The sequence below is a fragment of the Lepisma saccharinum genome, chromosome 8 (assembly GCF_977018435.1).
Source record: "Lepisma saccharinum chromosome 8, izLepSacc3.1, whole genome shotgun sequence".
In the NCBI taxonomy this organism is placed as follows: Eukaryota; Metazoa; Arthropoda; class Insecta; order Zygentoma; family Lepismatidae; genus Lepisma; species Lepisma saccharinum.
Window position 1 is genome coordinate 70801586 of NC_139236.1, and position 25014 is coordinate 70826599.

Below are 25014 nucleotides of genomic sequence, written 5' to 3' on the forward strand. Positions count from 1 at the left end.
TTTTTGTATAGAAATATAGATATGGACTGTTTGTATAGAAATAGTTTCATGACCTGAACGAGTAATTCCGATGGATGTGTTGAAATTGATTCACTAAGATCTGAAATTTAATACTTCAAATACGAAAATCCGATTGTTGAAAACAAAGTTTTGTGGCTGCTAAGCATTGTACTGTCTGAATCATCTATACAATCTTGGAAGAGACATCCTCCATGTAGTTCGAAAAGAGGATGGTAGCCTCGGTAAATTAGGTATTACTAAAATATCTCTTTTCTACAAAACACTGCAATTTATATTAAAATTATCGGCTTGTATCCTCTTGGTAGAGTCCAATGGTTTCAGTTAACTCGAGAAAATGTGTTATTGTAAATATCTTTAAACACTAGTAAAAATACAAAGAGATTAAATTATTAGTAGTGACGGTTTCCGAGCTCTCCTTGAACGATTATCATCTACTCATTCAGAGAATTTTTGGTTCTGACATGGGAAGTTTAATTTTTTCAAGGAATAATGCTTTCAAACATGTTATACATACTATCTTTGAAAGTTCATTTCATCCAAGTTCATTCCTAATGCTTACATCCTCTTCTTTTGTACTTATATTTCGATATATATCTACTAAACAAAAATGTTTACAGACCATAGTATCTATTTTCTACATGTATTGTAGAAAATGTACACCAAATGTATTACATGCTCAAGCTCTTTCCCTTTTTCTCCTAGGCTACCAGGAAAATTTACTGTAAACCACAATGCTGAGAAACAACCACCCAAAGCAAAATCCAACAGGCGATATTTGCAGGACACAAGCGATTACCTCCGGAATATATGAAGACTTGGCTATGTGAAAAAAAACTCCTGCCTTGCGTTCGACTAGTGTTAAGGTGCAGGAAAAGTAAATTTTCACAATGGTAAACTATCTTCAGCCAGAAGTAAGTTTTTCGAAGTTTGAAGATTTCGATGTCTTGGGAAGTCTTCGAAACAAAGATTCTGACAAACTGGACACAGAAAAGTCACACAACGACATCAACGATAGGCCAGAAGACACGAATCAGAACATTCCACACCTGGAACACAAAAGTGAAGACTGTACGAAGAATTCCCTTGCGGAGGAATTATGCTTCAAAGAAGTTGCGGAGAAAGTTCCAACTCATTGGCCGGTTTTCGACCCTGATGACCTAGAACTCTTAGAGAAAAATATGCTGTACCAAAGACTGAGAGCAGGGGTCGACCTGGGTCTTCCAGATGACATTATTGTCTATATTAATGAAATATTAGATAATGGATTCTTACTACACCAATCGAAGTACGAGAGGATGATGAGAGGTTTGCTGGCCGTCATCAGATTTGATCGGATAGCTGAGAGTAGCACCTCTAACATCCTTCAGGAATTTGATTCCACGTATCTACAGTCTTTAGAGAAAGAGATTCCGAATGGGATAGATGAAAGGACTTCTAGCCGCCTGAAGGATTTGGATTCCGCGTCCTTTGAGTCTTTCGAGAAGAATGTTTACGATAACTGGACATCAGAAGTTGCTCTGAGTTTAACAGATGACGAGATAATCTTCAAGGAAGGAGAAGTGGAAAAGCAATTCTTGGCGCAGCATCCCCATTATGAGGAAATCAGGAGAGATTTTCTGGTAGACATTAGGTCAGAGAAGACACGCGAAGAATATGTAGTTGATTATCTGGAGAACCTCGACTTTGCGCGATTGGAGCCTTTTGAAATGGACCTTTACGACAGAGTAACGTTTGCAATTTATTCGGGTATTTCCGACGAGCAGATAATCTCAAGTGATGAGGTAATAGACAGAATGTTTCTGGATCAACAACCGGAATACCAGCAAATTATCAGAAGATTCCTAACAACGATAAGAAATGCCCAAACGATTTCCGAGGACAGTTCTCAAAGTGAAAACTCCAAGTTCTCAGCGGAAGCCGCATTATGCTATTCGGATCACCAATTAAACTATTCCAACCAGTCGGTGAACAAGCATTCTTTGCAGCAGATGCCAGAATGCGTGAAACTGATTAGAAACTTGTTTTCAACCATCAATCTCAGGTACAAGAGCATCAATGAAACGACAAAGAAGATACGGAATTTGTGGATTAACAAGGCAAGAGAACTTATCGAAAGGTTTTACTGCTGCTTTGTGAAAAAGTATGTGACGGACGACTACGAAGAGAAGGCCATTGATTGTAGTGGAGTAGATAATGAAGAAACCTTCGTACAGTCATGTACTGTAGAGACCGCGAAAGTGTATCAGCAAACAGGGAAACACCAGGAATTGGAAGCACGTATCACAAAGGAACTGTTAGATGAGAGGTTGCCAACAATACAAAATATAAACCGTGTTGATGAGACGAGAGATTTCGTGGAAGATGTAACCGAGAAGAGGATATTAAGAGAAGTGAAACAAGAAAGATTTCAAGCTTGTGAATTCATCCCTGCAAAAGAAACGTGTTATAAGTCACAACAGCCCTTAACTGAAGCAGTTCTGCCTGAGACAAACAACAATATTTCTCTCAAGGAAATTGATGTAAAATGTGAGCAAACAAAGAATATGAAGGGGATAGATGTTTACCTTAATTGTGTTCCTGATAGCATAAAGCCCAGAACTCAAGAAGATAACAGCAAAACAGAAGAAGTCGTCAACAACGAGGAGTGTAAAGATTTGGCACCTCATACCACAACAGTGACAAGTTCAGAAACTTTATTTCAAACCCCTGTTTATTATTACAAAATAGTAGTGTTTATCTGAAAGTGAAGAAGAAATTGGGTTAAGAGAGCTGTGCAGATTACTAAGAATGTTGTAATTCTTAATTAACTTGTAAGGTATCAGCATTAAAACTTCCCTCCCAACGAGAACAGTTTAAATGGATTTTTTGAGTAAAGTTTCAAAATTCGTGGTTACGCAAGTCTGTTAAAGTATTTATAATATCTAGACAACAGCGAAAGTAAACCACACGAAGATTCACGTGAATGCTCTAGAAGGAATTCTAAGCAGAAGCAAATTTCAGATTTTCTCGAAAGGAGACAAAAAATCGAAACGAGCTGCACTGGCGTCTGCCCAAGAACCAGCCGAGTATGAAATAATACAACTGGTAGAACTCGTAAAGTGCGAAACATCCATGGATTACATTTTTAAGCTAGTCAGTGTGTCCACAGATCTTATATGGATGTGCAGGAACAGTTCTATCCTGCATGAAGGTGAATTACATTTACCATTGGATGGACGTGGCTTTCTTGCAACATCGGGTGTAACTTTAGCTTCAACTAGTTTCCGGAAAGTTTACTTAGGCTCAATATTCATATACTGTACTAAGTTTCGAACAAGACGAGACCTACGGCGAATAAGAGTCTCATCTTGATTTACCACACATATGTCTCGTTTACAGTCTCCTTTTGGTCTCTGTTTTAAGCATTTGTTACGGTCTTCGTACAATACCTAGCCTCAAGTTGATTTGACGAAGGTCCTTTCACTGGTTTGGATCCTATTTTCATCTTGTCTAGTGGAAATTTTAGCCTGTGCCTGCAGAAAATGTGAGATCAACCACCATCTTCGGCACACCGAGTGTACTTTTGCCCCGTGTCCGACGAGAGAATTGTGCTGGCCAGACAGAGTTTACCGGACACGAACACTGTCCGATTGCTGAGTGGTCAGCACAAACACAAGCTCAATGGCTGGCCGTCCTGGTCTCGCAGGGTGAGTTTCAACGATACATGGAAGAACAAAAAAGACGACCGCCACCTCCCCCTCTCCCACAAGAACTCAGACGATCATCCAGGCGGCGAAATCAAGCCCCTCCCCGGGGACCACCCTCGATCACGCAAGGAAGCCAAGCAGAAGAGGAGGAAGCACCGGAGGGAGCGTCGCGACGCCGGAATTTCACCGCGTCTACTAAAAGACAGGAAGCGGCGGCTAGAGGGAGAGAACCCGACCACCACGTCTACCTGAAGAAGACCACCAGCGTTACACTTAAAGGATTCGGCCCAGATAAAACTAACTAAAGCTTCAATAAATTAAACTAACAAGCATGTTTGAGAATTTAGAGTTTCTTGGGATAAAAATAATAAATTAAACAAAGTAGCCACAAAAGTAATACAAATACATACAGACCCTCTATTTTTTCGTATTTAAACAAACCTCCTTCTAACTCCCGGGAGCTTAACTCCCGAAGAACCACAATACATTTACAATAGTTGGCACACTAAACTGGCATAAAACATCCCCCCAGACCAAATTGCTGCTGGATACCAGTTTTTTCCCAAGAGACTTAAACTCAAGTTAGATAATGTTCGAATCTTATTGAAATACTTCTCATTGAAAATGTATCATTAAACTGAGTAACCAACTAACAGTAACTTAATGAGTGTTCGTTGTATTTCATTCATGTAATCATTATAACTATTTAGTGGGATCATATTCTATGTGCCATATCATTGTCACGGACGAAACGGAACGATCGCAATGACGGGATCGCAAATTGTCACGAACAGTGCCAATTGCCAAGGACGACGTGACTTCCGGTCGGACGTAAGTTTGTATACCCAAATATACTGTAGACAAATGAGGCACAGGCGAAGAAAAACGCACAACCACTGATCGGTCGCACGGCAGCTGCTTTACTGGACGCGACGAACGTCTCGACGCTACTGTCAACTCAACCTCTTTCACAGCGGGCGCGGCTCTGCTCGTCTTACCTACCTGCGAGACTTACTATGGCCGTTACGCGCGCTTATTCACGCATGAGGGTTGACCTTAGCTTTATGTAAGACGCAATTCATCTGCGTAATATATATATATATATATATATATATATATATATATATATATATATATATATATATATATATATATATATATGTTCATATAACTATAACTGTGTGTTATTTCACTCTCCACTAGAGATAGCCTTTCAGTAACACACACACAGAGAGCTGCAAATTATGGTAATCCTAGCCTGCCTCAATCTTCCAAATACCTTATGTTCTAATTTCACCTAGGCTAAAACTCAGAAGGCTAAATGGGATACTCTGACCCCTCTCAGGTACGGGCTTGGTGAATAAAGCATTGAGAACTTTAAGGGTGTTGTTGGTGAATCATAAAATAAATGAACGACTCTTCTCAAATTTTAAGATTGGCAACTGCATCTTCTGGGAGGTTACTTTGACCTTTCTTTTCATTCATTTTTATCCAGGAGATGGTTTATTCCCAATACATACGAAAGCTTACATTACACTCAAGTTACAATTTACAGTCCATGAATATCCTTAAATTTAAAAGAAATACAGAATCCCCTGTTCGTTAGTATTCGATTCGATGAATCCAGGATTCTAATTTGCTGCATGTCTCCACGGGGAAAATCCAAATATGTATATGTGCAGGGAATAGTTACGTGTGTATGTGTGTCGCTAGGAGGAAGCCGTACCAGGGAAGAGAACCCTGTCATTTTTGCAACCGTAGACGAAGCTTACGGCCTACCATTCAGTAGCAGACAAAAACTTTCGTACATGCCCCTTCCTACAGTATTGCGACCAAAATGTGTCACGAGTATCGATGTTAATACGGGCAGGATTTAAGCAGAATAGAATCTACGGGCTCCACTGAGTACTTGGGATTGAGAAACGTTAGTAGGCAGAGCTTGCATCAAGATACACGCCAATGATGACATTTTTCATTGAAAAATGAGACATATTGCATTACATGTCTAGTTTTGCTTCCTTGCCCAAATAAGTCTACGTTGAATAAATTTTGAAGAAGGCCAAAATAAATTTCGGAGATCTGAAATTCTATCATTTATCCGTAAGAATGAGAATATATGGGTCAACAGTGACAAATACATGTCCAATAGGTAGGCGTCATTAACCTCAAAGGATTTCGGCCGATCCTAACCTGTCGTCCCATAACATTATAAATTTCGAAGTATAAATTGTGCTTCGCGAAATACAGGTATCTTTATTCCCAAGTGTCATTAGATGTTTATATCGTAGAGCCGACGCTGATGGAATGCGTGCAAACTAACCTCCGCATTTACTTATATACCTTTCCAATCGATGCTCACTTGTTAAGCATTACGTAATTTGCACAGCGCGACTTGCGACATTTCCTAAAACTAAATACTCATTAATGTCTATATTCACAATCTCAATATCAAAGTTTAACTAATTTCCACGTTGCAGCAAAACCAAATAAAATTGTATAAGGGGAACGATTCATCTCTGATAATAAAGACTAAACTCGAATCATTCCTCGTTGCAACTTGAACCTTATTGAATACATTAAACTTAAAAGAACAGATTCGATCTTCCCATTGTTGCTAAACGAAATCTATGTCAATCTAAATCATAAACATTTTTCTGCCGTGAAAGAACACAGATTTACATATCCAATATTAAAGATTCGGTCAGAAAATTAACATATAGATTATTACATTAGGCTGCGTTTACACTTTTGTTACAATAAAGGAAATATTAGTGGATTATATAAGTCTAGTAATAATCTTTCTATTTATCAAAAATTATGAATACGTAATATTAATAATCAAATAATAAGAACCAACTAATATAAAATAACCAAGAATAATTAACGGCACATGGATATGAGCCGTGAGGTTCATATCATCATTCTGCAATATTTATTATAATTTTATCTATTTATACTCAGATGTTACTGTCTTATGGAAAGTGTACGTAAATAAGATACATCCTTAATATTAAAAATATATAATATAAATTTACAAATGTCATAAATCAATAAATACGACTTGCTCTGGACATCAGAATGGTCTGGACAATCTTGGAGAGAAAAAGAGAGATAACTAAATAATATAGCTATGTAACTGAATTATCTATTCTTATTATATATATATATATATATATATATATATATATATACAGAGTGGGCCAAAAGTCAGGTGACAGCATTGTCATAGGAAAGACTGGTGTGTTGGAGGTCCACTTTGGCTGCATATTATGTTTGGGGAGAGGTGCAAACCCAAGGACAAATGTGACAACCCCGGCCGCCATCTTGGAATCCGCCATCTTGAACGCAACTTAGTTTTTTTAAATGGAACCATAGGCATGTGGCATATCATTTCCAATTGTTTTCTCGTCAGGAGTTCAATGCCGCAAACAGTTTTGTCCTATCGTGAAACTTTTCCTAATTATGGCCTGTTTTATCTTTGTATGTATCACCGACTGAATAATGGTGCTGACGACCGAAGTACGTGTGGAGATCATCCTCATGTGTGGAAATCGGAGCTCGCTTGTGGTGGCTGCAGAGTTAAATGCATTACACCCCGATAGGAAGTCCATTTTCCACAATCGTGTGGCCAAACTCATCAGCAGATTCCGAAAGACGGGATCTGTGGCCGATAAAGCACGCAGTGGTCGCCCGAAAACGTCAACAAATGAGGCAACCACTGTCGCTGTTCTCGCATCCTTCTCCAAAAGCCCCCAACGTAGCACCAGACGTATCGCCCTTGAATCTGGAGTTAGCCGAACATCCATACGGAGGATACTTGCCGTTAACAAGTGGCATCCATACAAAATTCAGATGCACCAGCATCTGACAGAGGACGATCCTGACCGTCTGGTACAGTTTGCCAAATGGGCGACGGAGGAACTGGAGACCAACCCGGATCTCCCCTTGCAGGTGTTGTTCTCCGATGAGGCACTTTTTTACTTAAACGGAGAAGTGAACAAACAAAATCACAGTTACTGGAGTGGCAACAACCCACACTGGATTGATGCATCGCGGATCGTTGGTTCCGAGAAGGTTATGGTATGGTGTGGTATTTTTGGCACGAGAATAATTGGCCCATTTTACATCTTCGGCACGCTGAATGCCGACCACTACCAACGACTGCTGGATGAGGAGATTTTTCCGTCGGTTTTGTCAGACGACGGTTCATACCCAACGTTCTTCCAGCAGGATGGAGCCCCTCCCCACTACGGACATTGTGTATGGGACTACCTGGACCAGCAGTTGCCTTGGAAGTGGATCGGGCGTCGAGGACCGGTAGAATGGCCACCACGGTCACCGGACCTCACGCCTCTCGACTTCTACCTGTGGGGCCACCTCAAGGCCATGGTTTACGCCGTGAAAATAAAAAATTTACAGCATCTGGTGCAGCGGATTGTGAATACCTGAGCTGCTGTGCGTCCGGAGACATTGCTGGCTGTGCATGTGGACTGGAAGAGGCGTGTGACACAAACCATTGTGCACGAGGGGTGGTCATTTCGAGCATGTGATGTGAGGAGACACAACGGGGGAAAGACAGGCAATAATTAGTAAAAGGTTCACGATAGGACAAAACGGTTTGCGGCATTGGACTCCTGACGAAAAAGCAATTGGAAATCATATGTCACATGCCTATGATTCCATTTAAGAAACCTAAGTTGCGTTCAAGATGTCGGATTCCAAGATGGCGGCCGGGGTTGACACATGTGTCCTTGAGTTTGCCCCACCCCCCAAACATCACACGTGGCCAAAGTGGACCTCCAGCACACCAGCCTTTCCTATGACAATGCTGTCACCTGACTTTTGGCCCACCCTGTGTGTGTGTGTATATATATATATATATATATATATATATACACACAGTATTTCTTTGTTTGATGTACATGTATGTAATTGTATGTTATAAATAAAAAAGAAAGGAAAAGAAAGCGGGTAACCGATAAATTCAGAGCAAAAGACGTCCTGGTTTATTTAAACACCAGGACATAAGCGCATACCCTCGAATGTAGGCGGCTGGAGGCGGGCTGCTTCGAGGGTTCCCCCTCTTTATTTATTTTATCGTTGCACATGTAATATTAATTGAAAACAAAATTAATTAATTGTTGTGTAAATTATATTGATATAAACGTGTATGTATTCAACATGCTTAGAATAAAATAAAGATTATGTTATATTAAAAAAATATATTCGGCACCTTCCCACTATTCAATTTGAAAGGCACACAACAATGAAACAACGGGAAGAACCGTTGCCTTGCAACGGCTAAAAGCTTAAGATCTTACGCTTCTCCAATTTCAATCATGACTTGAAAAAACTTGGACGATGTGCCAAACAAAAAGACTAGTTTTTCACAATATGAGTACCTTTCAAAAATGAAAATTAAGTTTCAGGTAAACTTTCTCACATTAGGACACCTAATTGAGGTGGCGAATATCGTCAGTCGTCACTTCCACGAGATATTATCAGAATTTTCGGGTCTGATGCTGCCATCTGGACGTCAGTTGTATTTGCGCAATGCAACGGCAGATGTAGTATGAAAGAGTATAGTTAGAGTAGTACTAGCATGTCTTGGGAGTCGATGTGCAAAATTTACAAAAATGGAAAAGTCCAAAATTCACCAAGACCAAAAGAGTGATTTAGGTGAAGAGCAAACCCAAGAACATGCTCATCACCTGTGATAGCAAGGAGGATTGTGCACAAATAATTAATTAGTCATAGCAGTCCAAACAGTAAATTCCGCCCTTTACTGTGACGTTTTGAGGCGGCTGCGTGAAAATCTGCGAACACGTCACCAAAAAATGTAGCATCCTTCACTCTATTAGATCCACAACTGCTCGAGGTCCATCCGACAACAAAGTTAGTCGACGATTCACATACTCGTTCCTGGCTCGTTCATTTTTGTTGCGCTAATCCCAATGAGGACTCCGTATGCAAACCGAAAGCCCCAATTCCCAAATATTCCTGAAATGTGACCCGAAAATTTCGCCGTTCCAGATGAGAAGTGCTGATTCTCTCCGGGCATGTAACGACAATATATAGACAATCACTTTCATTTCTATTATAGTATTCATAATCCGGACGATGTTTATCATTCGAAACGACCCCGGCCCTGAAGCATACCCGAAATGTGTGACGAGTCCTTTATACATGTATAAATTTCATTGATTCTTGCTGCTACATATTTCCTTAACACTGGTTAATCCAAACTTCATATATATATATATATTTTTTTTTTTTCAGAAAAAAAAAAACCTGTATAAGTTTCACGGAACAGTCATCGGACCAGTGATGACACATATTTAAACTACAGCAGCTCAAATCCAGCACAAATCCATATAAAACTGGTCTTGTTAGTTCCTGAAAATTTTAACTGGTTCGCAATTCCGCTCAAATTTGACAACTGGTCAGCTAGAGCGCTACAAGATGGCGTATGCAAAGAATAAATCCTGGAATTCTTGGAAGCGCAATGTCTTCCCGTCTGGTGCAGGGTTACGTGGACTGTCCTCCAGAGAAATTGAGCTCATGGAAGATGTTGACAGGACGTACTCTGCAGGCATTCAGGATCAAGGCCTGGAATTGCTGGAAGATTCATTCGATCTCAGTGACAGCGAGGAGGATACCAGACGGCAATCGCCACCCAAAGCCACAACAGTGTCCTCGAAGGGACCCGGTGCTCGCCAAGAGATTTGCGAACCATGCTTTGAGACCTTCCAAGGGGAAAGGATTGATTTGTTGGGAGATTCGTTCGAACTTAGCGATAGTGATATCGACGGAACGCCACCGCCGAGACGTCAGCTGTCGCCAAGACGGGAACCTCAATTGCAGTCTTCGGCAAGGCGTCACCTGTCGCCCAGCCGAGGCGCACCACGGTTTGGTTCACCGCCACAGTCTATATCAGCGGGTAGGCACTTGCCCACCTTTGAAGGTTTTGGGGAACCACGTCTTGAAATCCTTCACGAAAGGAGATTCGATCCCTTCGACCTCAGCGGAATTCAAGAGGAGGAAGACGAAGGAATTGGTGATGTCTCACAGCCAAGAATGAAACCACAGAAATCCTCAGATCTCCGTACGGGTTTTGAAGAGTCTTTCCTTGAAACGTTGGATGACATGCAGTTGGAGCCGCTAGCCGCTGTTGAGGCAATGGACAATGATACTCCAGAGATTCTAGGTAAAACCAATCTCGAGAAGGCAAAGCGACTAGTCGAGCAGGGGAAAAGCAATGAAGAAGTCATCGACGCCCTTGGGCTGAACGAACCTTATCTTAAGCGAGTATACAAGCCGTACATTAAGTCCATTGAAGCTTACCTCAACTTTCTGAGAGACACGCCTGCATTGCAGGAGAGTGAAGATGACAACGAAGAGACAATTCACGTGGCCGTAGACAAATTATACACCGACGAGGACGTAGAGAGCTTCGACTACAGCACACTCAGCCCAGAGCAACAAGAAAACTACAACGTTCTGAAGGAGTACGTCGATCTAGGATACACGGACGAGGAAATCATTGAGCAACTCGAGTTGGAAGACGATATGTGGTACGTGGAGAAAGTGCAAGTTATCCGATTCTACCTGGCGGTCATCAGAGACAGGTTGCAGATGACCGAAGAACCAGAGTATTATGGTCCAGCCATTACTATGTTCGCCAAATTTCGCCCTACCGATTTAAAGGGTTCTAGCCTGCAGCTTTATAACATGGCAAAGGAGCACGTAGACGACGGGTTTACGGATCGGCAGACGATCAATAAATTGATCAGAGAAGGCCATGTGCTCGACGACGATGAAACATTGGATGCTCTTAAGTTCTTTGTTCATTATGCAAGACACCAGCAGAAGAAAGAGAAGGAATCTGGAGAGATTGATGAGGAAAATGAAAGACATGAGCTAAAACGGTGCTTGGAGGAAGACTGGCCCAACAAGAGAGCGATTAATTGGATTATCAACAGGCAGGGGTACACGTCCGAGCAAGTAAATAATATCCTAAAGCTCTACCGTCAGATGAAGCTGGAGAACAAACATTCCCATCGCGCTGCCGTCCTCAGATCACGTGAGAAACCTTGGCACAAGAAGTGGAAAGAATATACGAGAAATTGGCCATCAGCAATATCCGAGGCGGAAGTAGTAGACAAACGTGCCGAGAAGAGACGACCAGAAAGATTTGTATCCGTTGGCACAAGACACGTACAAAACACCCAAGAAGAGATAGGATACTTGCGGAAGCATCCAAAGAAAAGTGGCTTTCACGAAACCCTATTGGATGATCTCATCGAACTCGATATCGATGCTCTTCCGCAAAACGACCAATATCTTTATTACACGTTAGAACATTTCGTCGAGAGAGACTACACCAACAGTGTAATCAAGTACGTTTTGATCAGAGAGGGCATTGTGGCAAGCAGGGAAGAACGGGATAAGATGCACTTTTTCTTGTTATCAATTAGAGTAAAGCGTGATGAAATACCTGCTTCTGTCCTTGCAGAAATCGGCGCGATACCTCCAGCCACTGCACTTGAACCAAGGACCGTGGCTGCTCTAAGCGACGCTGCTGTGCCTCAACCCCGAGCCGAGCTAAAACCCAAAGACGAAGCTTTCCTTCATTTGCTGGAGGATTACGTCAAGGGTGGAATATCCGAAAACATTATTATAGAGAACCTAATAGATGAAAGGTATATTTATGGAGACAAGAAGGAAGTAGACAATTTGAAGTTTATAATTGATCAACTGAGAGCTTCCGCTGCTCCAACCGCAGCACTTGCTGCGGCTGCTACGAGTGCCGCTGCTGCTGCAACTGCTCCCACAAGTGCTACAGTTGCCGCCAGTGGCCAATCTTCGGCCGAAGCTAAACCAAAAAACAAGGCGATCCTCCAAGCACTAGAGCGATATGTTAAGCAAGGCTTCTCCGACAACCAGGTCATTATGAACCTAGTAACGGACGGTCTGGCCACAGGTGACGAGGAGGAGGTCGAGAAATTGACCTTCATCATCAATCAAACGAGAGACTCAACTTCCTCCGCCGCTACAACCGGCACAAGTGCCAAACGTCCAGCAAAACTTAAACTGCACGATCAAGCGTTCCATGACTTACTGGAAAAATATATCGACGAAAGATTGTCCAACGATGCGATCATAGCGAAAGTCAAAGCCGAGGGCCACATTTCTGGTAAGGAGGATGAAATTAAAAACGTGACCTACATTATCGACAAATTAAGAGGACCAAAAATCAACGCACCGCTCATAAGAGCAAAATTGGAACATCAAAAGAACAACGGGAAATCAAGAGAATATATCGAGAACCTTGTGAGAAGCTGGAGCAAAAGGTATAATCCGAGACAAATTCAAGATATACTGGATCTCGTGAAGGAGATGTTTGAAGGACCAAGTCCAGAACAGTTAAGAAAGATGGCAGAGATTGCCGCAGCCCAGGAAGCCCAGGAGAAGGCTAGGGAGAAGCCAAAGGCTAAGAAAACGAAAAAGCTGCCTACGGGCAGCAGGCAACCGTCACAAACCAGAACACAGCGACAATCACGTGGCGAGAGAGAGTTGGCGAGAGAGCCCACAAGTGCAGAATTAAAAAGAGGCCGCGGAGCAACAGAAAGACGAAGAGAAGAAGGTCCTAGCAGGGAGACGTCACAGGTGGAGCTAAAAGTACCCTCCCGCGGACAACGTGGAGAAACATCACAATCGGAGCTACGAACGCCATCTCGCGATCCTTCGGGAAGCGAATTAAGGAAAGGGAAGACTCCCGTTCGAAGAGAACAAGCGGGACCAAGCAGAGAGTCGTCACAAGCAAAGCTAGAGATGCAGGCCAGAAGGCGAGAACCGATGGAGACACCAAGGAGACAAGCAACCGAGCCACGATTAGAAACGCAATCCAGGAGGCAGCAACCAATGGCGAGACCAGGTAGGCAGTCAACGGAGCCACAGCTAGATGAGCGAACCACAAGACAAAGAGGACTGAGAGAACCAGCGGATAGAGGATCAAGAGAACGTTTAGGACAGGGAGCCACTCAGGAACGAGGTGGTGGTTTGAGGAGGACAGAATCGTCAACGCGATCGGTTCAACAACGTAAAGGAAGCAGCAGAAGATAGATGCTCAATGCTGGAAGATATATCCAACGACCCCACAATGCCAAATCACACATCTCTACACCCACTCTCATAGCTAACTTTATCAGGACTTCAGCTTCAGACAGTAGAATTGTAAGGTCTTTTAAAATTGAATAAAAAATAGTGTCAACAGAATGTCTTTTGAAAGTAATACAGTGTATTATGTGCTTGAATAACTCAAAAATTATGCATGTGACAAGCACGGGGGTTTGAGATTTGAACTCTCCTGGCTGTTATACATGTTTTTGAAAAATCAGACAATTTTGTGCCACATCTGTTCTCTGAAATTGAGATCAGAAAACATGGTGTTGTTATAAACAGAGTAGATTACCCCGGCATTACCTCTACAGCTTTGGCCACACTAAAATTATCCAAAACCGAGGCATCATACTACAAAATAGGTGGATTTGAGGCTGGTGATAAGATAATATCTAAGAGTCACACAGTATTGTTTCCTATGCGCCTGTTGCCAGGATTCTTCTCAGATTACAAAGATATTATGTGGAAGGGTGGTTTAAGAATTATATTTAGAAGAGCTGCCAATGATAATAATGCTTTGATGAGGTACAGTACATTAAACTCTACTGGGGAAGCTCTGCCTAATACCCTACCTGATGAGGGCAAATGCATTATTCAGACTATGGAGCTAAGAATTCCAGTAGTTGAATATGAAGTCAGTTATGCTCTTAAATACAAAGCAGATATTCTAAAAACTCCACAGATTCCTTTACAATTTTATACATATCAATGTGTACAGAAGCCTGCCACTGGTACCTATTATGAGTTTGATGCTACAAATTCATTCTCCAGTATACAATATGACATGCCAGATTTTGTGGTGGTACTGTTTCAGACTGGAAGACACAATAATCAGGAAAAAAATTCAAGTAAATTTGATAACTGCAACATCAAGAACATATATCTTAAAAATGGCAGAAATGAGGTATTTCCTAGAGAAAATTATAATTTAGACATGTCCAAGGATGATTTTCTTAAATTATATGAAGCATTTACAGCATACAAAAGGGTCACTACTGGCAATACTGACATGTATTACACACCAGATGAATTCAAAGCACAGAGACCCATGTTTGTCATCAACACCTCAAAAAGGAAACAAGTTGTGGTTAATGACAGGACAAACATTAAAATTATTTGTGAATTCCATGATGCACTTCCTGATGACACCATATGTAGTGTTATTCTTATAGGTGAAAAATCATATGTTTATGATGTAAGAAATGAGATAGTCACAGAGCAATTCTAGAAGGCCTCTGCATATTACCGGACCGGAAGTAAATATAAGTGGGTGTGGGTGGGTGAGGGTGGCTTTTATAAGCATTTTGGCTTAGTTTTAGGTGTAGTCAAAACAATATCAAGGGGGGCATATTTTTGACAAGTTTATGGACAACAAACTGAGAGATTCAGCCTTTGCACACTTGGCCAAATCTGTCTGTTGAGGCTTCTTCATTTGTACACTAGGGCTCAAAATTCTTTAGATTTAAATATGTACACACATGGCCGATTGGGGCATATGGGCATCTTGACATTGTTTTAAGTGTAGGCAAATCTGTCTGAGGGGGGTTCTTCATTTCTACACTAGGATTCAGAATTCTTGGGGATTGAGAGCATATCACACTTGAAAAATTGGGGCTTATGGGCATCTTGGCATAGTTTTAAGTGTAGCCAAATCGGGCTGTTTAATCATATGAGCTCTTCATTTGTACGCTATGTGTGTCCTTATAATATCATCAATACTACTACTCATCCCTCTTCCGAAATTTCTGAGCATGCCTTCAGAATCCTTCTCGCGACATAATTCTGTCCACTTCGTCTGGGACAATATCACTGTAAAGAGAAGTGTTCTTTTCAAGTTAGGTGCGAGGCGCCGGTGTGTACCACCCTCGTAAAACCATGACGCCGCGAGGCATTTCTCCCACTGAGAGTTCGCGTGGACAATGTCGAAAAGGTCAGCCTCACGCCTCGTATATGTCGGTTCTTCAACACCAGGTCCTAAAGATGTTTATGCGATTCCAGTTTATAAAACCAGCAACAGAATTCGGCAAATAATGAAAGTAATAAGCTTCGTATGGAACGGTGAAAGCTTTTACGGTAACCTTTCTTGGGCTACTGAATAAAGTTTTGATTACCTTCGTTTTCCTTGTAAAAAAAAACTAAGTAATGTGGTTATACGTAAAATAATACAAATGAATCAAGATTATAAGTATAATGTTGATTCATTTGTTTTATTTTACTTCGCTCTTTTGCCACTTTTGGCTAATCGCTAAGATACGGATGAATGGTGCTAAGATAAAATTGAAGAAAGGACAAACACACATTGAAAGAACAGAAGCTCCATAGAGGATGATACTGGTTGCGAGTTCAGTCTCCACAGCCTCGGTAACTATAATAGAATGTGCCTTACATTTTGTACATTTATAAATCAATCTATTGCATTGTTTTTTTTTCTTGTTTAACGACGCTCTGGCCTGTCAAGGTTGATCGTGACAACGAGGATACGTTAGTACATAGCTGAATTCTTATGGGGCAGGATACAATATAAAATCTCATATATTTGGAGCGTTTAACTCTATTACAATTGACCTCAAAGACAGAAATGGAAATCGAGGATCATTTAAAGGGGGTTGCATTTACAACTTTGTTTTTCCTGATGATCTTTACTACTTTCATTTGAAAATTTTGATTTTCTCTAAATTTCGAGACAGGCTGCAGTACCACCAGCTCCCATCTGCGTACGGCAGTGATGATGATAATAATCATTAACTAACTTACGAGAATTCTTCACAACAAATAAACCTTAGCCAAAGAAAACAGTCTAACAATGCAATACGGAAACTACGAAACAATGACCGTTTCCAAGGATTCGAAATTCGCACTTGCTTGCGCGCACATATTTTCTGTTTAAAATTCCGAACATTTATTTCTGGTAAATTACCTTTTTTCGGCTATATAGAAAGCTTTAAAAACATATGCTGCTTGTATAGTCTTGTCGCAAGGGTTTGTAGTCGGAACGTTAGAAAAAATATATACGAATCAACTTCCCTATTACTGATTTTTTTACTGGAGCTCATTACGTCATTCTTTTCTAGTGTGATTTGGGCGCTCTGTCTACAAGGGACGACATTTAAGGGAGAGTAATACACCCATCAATCATCGATTTAAAAAAGGTTTTGTTTTCGTCGGGAATAATTGGTGTTTTTATGACGTTCTATGAAATTTTTTGTTCACGTGAAAAGTTCTAATGTGTTCGGTAAGATGTGAAAAATCCTATGTAAGGCAAATTGGAAACAATTTTTTTCATGTTTTACTTTTGTGTATCACATTAAGCAAGGAACAACGAAAGCATCTACCGGAGTTAGTAAAAATCGAGCAATTCATGTGGCTGAAGAAAGTATTTCTATAACCTGATAGATGGACGTAAACTACTAACTGAGCGTTCGGGGACATATCGTAATACCTGGGATAGTGCATTAATTGCCGTTCATCAACGGTTGGTTCATAAATTTTCAGAGAAAATTTTAACAAAAAATACATTTAATTTACATAAAATTACACTCTCTTCCAGCAGAGTTTAGAGAAATAATAGTTGTCACTTTAACATTTTTGTGTAGCTTTGTTGCAATTGCCGATTTACACCAAAAGCTCGTCGCTATGTTTCACGCTGCATTACCTAGACGTCTATTAATTACATTTGGCCCGATGAAGTTCTGGGAAAGGGCTGAGACGCTGTCAATAATAAACAATTTGTGTATTTAATTATTTAGAGATAGTCGTGCTTTAAACAATAAATCATGTCGTCTTATTATTATATGTTTGTCATTACGAGTAGTACTCAGAAAGTAAATTCCGCTAGTTTGACGCGCATATTTTTCACGAATTTATTACGGCCAGGCAGGATTCTGGTCGTATAAATTACTTGCCTACAGTCTGTCCCAGGATTCTTTGGAGCAATAGCAGAGAAGGGAAGTAAGCGAGTGGGCGGAGCAAAGCAGCGTGCGCTGCTGAAAACGGCTGGCAGTTGCAGCCACGTTGCTCCTTCCATGCAATCCATTTCCCTCTCACGTGTTCATTGGTCGACTCCTTTCGAGTCACTACTTGCGCAAACGACTTGTTTTGGTCCGCTTCATCCACAGATTTCTGGGACAGAGTATAATTCTTTGTCACCAAAATAAGTTCCCATTCGCGCCGCGCGTGTCACTGTTGCTTCATTGAGCATGCGCAGTGGCGATGTTTCAAACTATTATAAACTGAAATTTTGGGAAATTGTAATGAGCGATCAGAAATTGTGAAGCATGGGTTCAGAAACACTTTTCGCCAACCTCAACACACTTCAGATGATTGCCCACTTCGAGTATCGCCAATGTTGAGAATGATATTCGAAATTTCAGCAGGGTTATGTTTTTACGAACATATATATGTCGGTATTAAACTACCACAAGTAGAGAATCATTCGATATCTTCCTAATGTGATAATTCTGTACTTTATTACAGGTTTAAATAGTTGAATCATCCGCTGACCAAGACCATGGCAAACCAGCAGAAACAGACGCGTATAAATCCTGAATATTTTTCAAGAGGCCACGACGATTGGAGGTTGTATTGCTACTGTCAAGACAAACCGAATCCAGGGGATCCGAACTGTGTGTGCGATGAGGAAGACGAGCAGGACGTGTTCGATTCCTCCTTGCCGTCTCTCGCGCAAGAAGACCTTCTACTCTCTTCCACGGACTTCTCGGCGGACGACGTTGCTCCCGAAAGCCCACCGCCCCGAGCCGAGCAAGTCCAAGCTTCGGGAAGGCCATCGCCGACACGAACCCCTCATAGACCTCTGATGACGTCGTCGCCGGTTTCCTCGCAGCGGTTGCCCAGGTTTACGCAGCACACCTCGTTCGCGCCGTCCCCTATTGATTCATCGGCTCCATCAGTCCCAGCAAGTATGTTCACTCCGACGCGAGAGGGGACTCCTGTCGCAGCGACGCTCCCGCAGGTTCATACAATAACTAGATCGCCGACGAGACGAACACCATACCCTTTCCCTGCACCAACACCTCCGACGAGGAGACCTCCCCGCGACTTCACATACACCGAAGATTCAGCGGAGGAACTCGTAGACATCAGCCTAGAGGCGGATAAGAGCATTCTTCAAGTCTATATAGACGCGAAGCTGACGGACCAAGATATAGAGCAGCAAATACGCAATACCAGCACGCACACAGAGTCGAAGATTCAAAAACTCATGCAGGTTGTCCAAGAGATGCGAACGTCCCAAAGCCGTTCTCCGCGACAGCAGGACGACGAAGACGAAGACGTGGATGTGATCGATCCAGGCACGGCCGCCAACATCTTGCACGCCGACGAACAGGGCATCGTCTTGACCCATCCTCCCGAGGTGATCTTCAACTATCTCTACCCGCAAGAGCAGGAAGCTCCCGCGGTCCCAGTCTCTCAGATCCCTGGAACTGGAGACGTGGTTCCTTTGGAGTTTTCAGCGGACGAAGACGAGGACACGTTATTGGCGACAAGGTTCTTGGATGCTCTGCGCGGCATAGAAGTCCCCGCTTCGCCTACTGAGCCACAATCCTCGAGAAGGTCGCTGCCGGTGAGCCTGCTGCCACCGGAAACACCGGCTGGCTCCAGAGGAACTCCAAGGACCACGCCGAGACGGTCGCTCCCACCTTTGCACCGAACTCCTCCGAGTCCACCGTTGACGCTCGATGAACCACGAAGCCCACAACGTTCCATCATATCCTCAACACCGGCACCAGCACCCTCCCTGATCGGTCCACCGGGAGGTGACGAGAGCGACTTTGAGTGCGTACTGGAATTGCAAGCACCGAAGCGCCAGACGCTCATTCAAATGCGGGGGTCTTTGCCTCCACCGTGGTTTCCAGGCTACTACACCGTCCTGCCTGAGAAAGCACATGGCATCAAGCTGGGCAACACTCCAAGCGCAATCATCAAGGAGGCCTGGGAATCGACAAATCCAGGAGATTTTCTCGAGATCTATGTTCCATAACGGACAGTAACAACTTCTGGTCCTACTAACCAAAATTTTACAAATAAGCCAATTAATATATTAAGAATTTCACGTTTGACACACATATAAATGCATTTGGTTCTGGTTGGATACGCTTCCCTTAAAGAAAGCAATCATCTCAATAAACGCCACACACAACTATTATTACAAGACTATCTTTTTTATTAACTTTGAATCGCTTTTCTGTCACGTTTGGATAACTGTAACGATGAGGACACTTACGCAGAGGGGGAAGGGGCTGATGAGGCTATGGACCCTTCCAAAATTTTGAGAAAATCAACATCTTTCATTTAAGTACAGTGAAGAATTCTGGAAACAGTAAATGCAAACCCTTTAAATGGCTCCCAGATTGTCATTTTTGACAGCAGAAAGTTCTAAATATTCTAAATAAAATATCTTATTGTGTATACCACCCCCTGCTAATGCACCTATGCACAGTACTATCAACCTTTACAATTCCAACGCCTCCCGAAAAAAATCCTGCTTGACTACCAGTGAATGAGGATGAAATTAATGGACACCAGGCCGGAAGTCGAATTCGTAAACTTTGGTGGTGAGAACATGAATCCACCAGTCAATTATCAGATTCGCGTTTATCCGAAAGAAACTTTTAGTGAAACATATATATATATATATATATATATATATATATATATATATACATATAAACATTTTCCCATCGCTATAATCAATATTTAGCAGACACCCTAAGCAGGCACGTATCTAGAAATACATTTCAGAGGGGAGTCCGACCAAGTGTCTCAATAATAATGATAATCAATTTAATTTAATGAAAATAATATTAATTAAATATATAAATTAATTAATATTGTATTGTTATTATTAAATGAATAGGTAAAAAGATGGTAAAAGAATAGAAATATAACAGCATGTATTCATTATCTAGCTTATGTGTAGTTATAAGATCGGCAAAATTTGTATAAAAAGAACTATTGTGGCAAGGAAATTAATGTCAAATGGATAAAGAATTGAATATTTATTGAATAACAAAAAAGGAGTTAGATCCAATTCGCGATTAACATTACCACCTGAGCGCTAGTGTCGCTTCCAATATGGCCGCTTTACGTAGGATAGATCTTTGTTTACATTCAGTAGTAGTACGTAATAGCAACGTGTAGTCATTGCTGGTATGGGAGAAACGTTTAAATTACGCCTTATATTTAAATATTGCGAATGCGATGTGAATTCCAGGAACTATAACGAAGGTGAAGCTGTGCTGAGAGCGAAGCATTTAATTATGATAATAAAAATAACACTGAAAACGCACATGAAACTAATGTACATTTGTTGTTTCATCTGCACTGCACCTCGGTTGTAACTGCCTAACTGGGGCTCTCAGAAATGATTTGAAAATAAAGCAATTCACCTGTATTGCAAAGCTTGGGAGGAAATAAATGAAAACATGCTGTTGCAGTTTTTTTCCCCAAAGAGGCAGGCTGGTTTAATAACAACACTGGATAATAATAATAACAATAGCAACAATTTAATTGAGGCTATGTTCAGTCTTCACTGAAAATGACATACTGAATGAAACAGCAACATTAGCATTTCAATTATGTTTTTCTGACTTACCTTTATGATTACGGACATTAATTCATTCTCAAACTATTTTCATTTTTGCACTTAATCGACTTGCACCTGTTCCAAATTACATACATAATACATTGTTTTCGAAAAAAAATGTTATATTCATAAAGAACAATTTAAAACTTATTTTCATGGCAATAAAATCATCTTTCCGAAAGATTATTTCGGAAAATAGAGTGAACAGACTCGTACCTTCTTCGTAATTTCCTTGCCGCATTTCAGTTATGCCAATCTTGTCAATCAGTTCGGTTTTCCCTGATTTATTTAAACATTTCATTTTGTTGATTCCACGGGGTGGAAAACACATGTAAGCTTTTCACTTGCCCTGAACCACAAAACGATTTAGAGCACAAAACTCAACAGTATACGCTACTTTTTCGCATGTTCCCCATGCTTTGAACGGCTTCAACACGGCGAAGCGCAGCGAGGTGTCCTACGTGGAGTGGTTCCTGAAAATCTCACCAGATGGCATATCGGATAATTTTAATCGCGAATTGTAACAAACAAAAATAATTCTTAGCTAATCATTTGTAATGACCTATTACAGCTGACAAAGTAAAGTTGCTGATTAATACTTTATGCATATTATCATAAACAGTAGCGTGCATAAATTTTTGGATCTGTCTTTCAAAGCCGTATGAGCCAAATTCCTTGCCTTCCAATACGTTGAGCGAAAATAAATAACCATCGAGTACAATAAATGCTAAACCAATTCTACTTTGATTACTTAATTTTATACTTAGTAAGTCTTTCGGGGGGGGGGGTCCGGACACCCTAAGAAAGCGATTTCACTTGATATAACATTGTACACGTAATATCTATATTAATAATATTATTTATTACAGTGTATCAATATTCAAAACTATTTAAAATAATTGCTATGTCTTTACAACAATTAACTACACTAACCACGGTAATGCTACTTTTGATTCCCACAGAATGAATGCTAAGTAAACTTTGCTGGTTTCCATGACTGTACTAATAACCGCGGCAAAATATATATTCAATTCAAAATATTACGGAATATCCGAAATGGGAGCGGTCCCATCAAAATCGGATAAACGTGTTTTTAGCGTACTAATTACATGCTACTGTTTGTTGTTTAGCCATTTAGCTGACGTAATGGTACGCTCTCGAATCCTGATTCATACTGTCGAAGGAAGGAACTTATGAACTTATCTAATATTTGTCATTTCCTTAAGATCACAAAATTTTATCTTCGTGGGCTACCATCAGCATAGGCGTGCACAAAACCTCTGATTGGGGGGGGGGGGCAAAAGCCTAGATGAAAGTTCAGTTGGGAAAGAAAATACCTCATTTCATCTCACTGTTTTAGTTTTATTGTATTGATGGGGTGTAGTATATATATATTAAATGCAGCAACTGACGAATAAAGCACGTGAGAGTGTTAATAACAAGAAATATGCTAGAGAACGAAGCGGAATAGTTCAATTACATAGGAAATGATGTACCGCCTTCCTCCGTATGTCCTTTGAACTTTCATCGGCTTGAAATACTTCATTTTCTTTACGGTTATAATATCGTTTAATAATGGCGATAAGATTCTTCTACACTAAATTTCTAGGTGAAAATATATAGGGGCATGGACGTCCGGAAGGGGAGGGGGGCAAGGATTGGCACACCTTCCCCTTTGAAAACGAATGTCAACCTAAAAGATATATTGCACACATATAATTTGATTTCAGTCATAGTAATTTACATTAATTATTATAATAGGGATGCAGGAATGCAATAATTTCAAATTCAAGTGGTGGTGTTTGAGGGGGCAACACTATTATCGGCGTAATGTGCCCCATGGAAAAATACCTTGCTTGCACCTCCGTGGCAAAAAAACGCCGACGTCTATGATCAAGGGGAGGGCAATTGCCCACCATTGCCCCCCGTGCGCACGCCTATGACCATCGGAAGTTGATAACTTGTTTAAAAATATACGATGGCTGTGTTATAGTGCAGGAGGCCTTAGAAAGATCGCTTCGCGGGCTTACAGCAGACGACAATATGGGGGTGTGTCTGCAAGAAGCAATCAGGTCCTCGAATGAGCGAGCCGGTTGCCACAGCTAGCTCTGCCTCTTGCTACCTCGGCCTGTTCGGCTGAGGAGCACACGACACGAGAGTATCGGCAATAGTGTGCGAGCGACGTCTACTGTTGGCCCGCGAACGCTCTTTCTAAGGCCTCCTACACTATAGTGCATTCTACTTTTCACTGAGAACGGAAAGTGAGGGGTGCTGGGTACTCAAATGAACTAAAAATCCGAACACTAGCAAAAAACGTAGGGCAAGGTGCCTCGCAAATACATATAACTCGTACATACATTTATATGTAAACGCACTGTTCCATGAAGGCACATATAACATCTATATTAAAATGTATATTAAATTTCTTCCAAACAACTGAAAGCAAAACACAAAATAGTAATAATGAATAATATCACTCCGATGGTTCAATTTCTCTACAAGGATACAACGCAAACAACGCAAATAAGTATATACGAAAAGACAGCAACTCTAGCACAAGACGTCTGGGGGGAGGAGGTAAAAATATATAGTGCCACTCGAAACGCGGCCTGTAGCGACTGGAATCACGCCCCTTGTCGGCGAAATCTGATGTGCGCAACCCCTCCGCTGAAGCGCATACATCTTATCTAGATAATTATTTTGGAGCGAATGTAAAATATAGAGAATATCTCCAATTTCGTTAATATTTGGTATACTAAATAAGTTTGGCCTTCTAATCACGAATCTGTTGTTAAAATGCGGGTCACGTCTGGAAATCGTGAAAAAAGCTGATCTAAGTTGAGATTTTTTTTTTAAAAAAAAAGAAGCTGTATCGCATTGTTTTACGAACAAAATTTTAACTAAGTTTGCCTAATCTAACCTTACCGGAAATGGTTCGTGGGGCTATCCGTGAATGGTTCGTGGGGCTATCCGTCAATGTTTTGTGGGGCTACCCGTGCATGGTTCGTGCGGCTACCCGTTCATAATGTACTGATCAGAAGAACAAAATTAGTTAATCTACCAAATATTAACGAAATTCAAGGTACTTTCTTACACTAACCTTACCGGGGATATCAGTTAAATCCTTTCCCAATGAGCACATATTGTATCAAAATATAAGTTTTGTAGCGCTTGCTTCCTCACTGCCTAAGACGCCATTTTTCTAGAAGAACGCTCGAACACCGTTGCCAAACCTACCTCTAATCAAAGTCCGCATTCCACATGCTCTTCTACCTCGTCGTTCTCACTGTCCGAGCAACAACTAATGCTCTGCAAGTAACGAAGGAACACTGTGGCAACGCTGTAGACAGCCCAACGAATGCCGAACGTCACTTGTTCATATCATCAAACATGTTTGTTATGTTTATGTATGGAGAATGATTGCGGTAATGAAGAACGTAATTTTGCAACATATATAAGGTACCTTCACCAATGGTGGCCCTTGTGCCAAAGGTGGACCACCCCACTATATCTGCGTTCGTA

General features: G+C 41.2%; 3 protein-coding genes across 5 annotated transcripts; all 3 read left to right on the plus strand.

Moving 5' to 3' along the window:
* Nucleotides 1-193: 193 nt before the first annotated feature.
* Nucleotides 194-2851, plus strand: LOC145991538 (uncharacterized). The gene is made up of 2 exons (XM_083127561.1): nucleotides 194-251; nucleotides 724-2851. The coding sequence occupies exon 2, from the start codon at nucleotides 909-911 to the stop codon at nucleotides 2760-2762; it is 1854 nt and encodes a 617-aa protein (XP_082983687.1). The 5' UTR covers nucleotides 194-251; nucleotides 724-908; the 3' UTR covers nucleotides 2763-2851.
* Nucleotides 2852-9005: 6154 nt separating this feature from the next.
* Nucleotides 9006-13973, plus strand: LOC145991539 (uncharacterized). The gene is made up of 2 exons (XM_083127562.1): nucleotides 9006-9136; nucleotides 9987-13973. The coding sequence occupies exon 2, from the start codon at nucleotides 10170-10172 to the stop codon at nucleotides 13830-13832; it is 3663 nt and encodes a 1220-aa protein (XP_082983688.1). The 5' UTR covers nucleotides 9006-9136; nucleotides 9987-10169; the 3' UTR covers nucleotides 13833-13973.
* Nucleotides 13974-16699: 2726 nt separating this feature from the next.
* Nucleotides 16700-20032, plus strand: LOC145991540 (uncharacterized). 3 transcript variants are annotated; one of them, XM_083127563.1, is made up of 2 exons: nucleotides 16700-16797; nucleotides 18363-20032. In XM_083127563.1, the coding sequence occupies exon 2, from the start codon at nucleotides 18397-18399 to the stop codon at nucleotides 19885-19887; it is 1491 nt and encodes a 496-aa protein (XP_082983689.1). In that variant the 5' UTR covers nucleotides 16700-16797; nucleotides 18363-18396; the 3' UTR covers nucleotides 19888-20032. The 3 variants fall into 3 exon arrangements, with proteins under 3 accessions (XP_082983689.1, XP_082983690.1, XP_082983692.1); XM_083127564.1 differs by lacking the exon at nucleotides 16700-16797 and adding an exon at nucleotides 17006-17121; XM_083127566.1 differs by lacking the exon at nucleotides 16700-16797 and adding an exon at nucleotides 17344-17361.
* Nucleotides 20033-25014: the final 4982 nt, after the last annotated feature.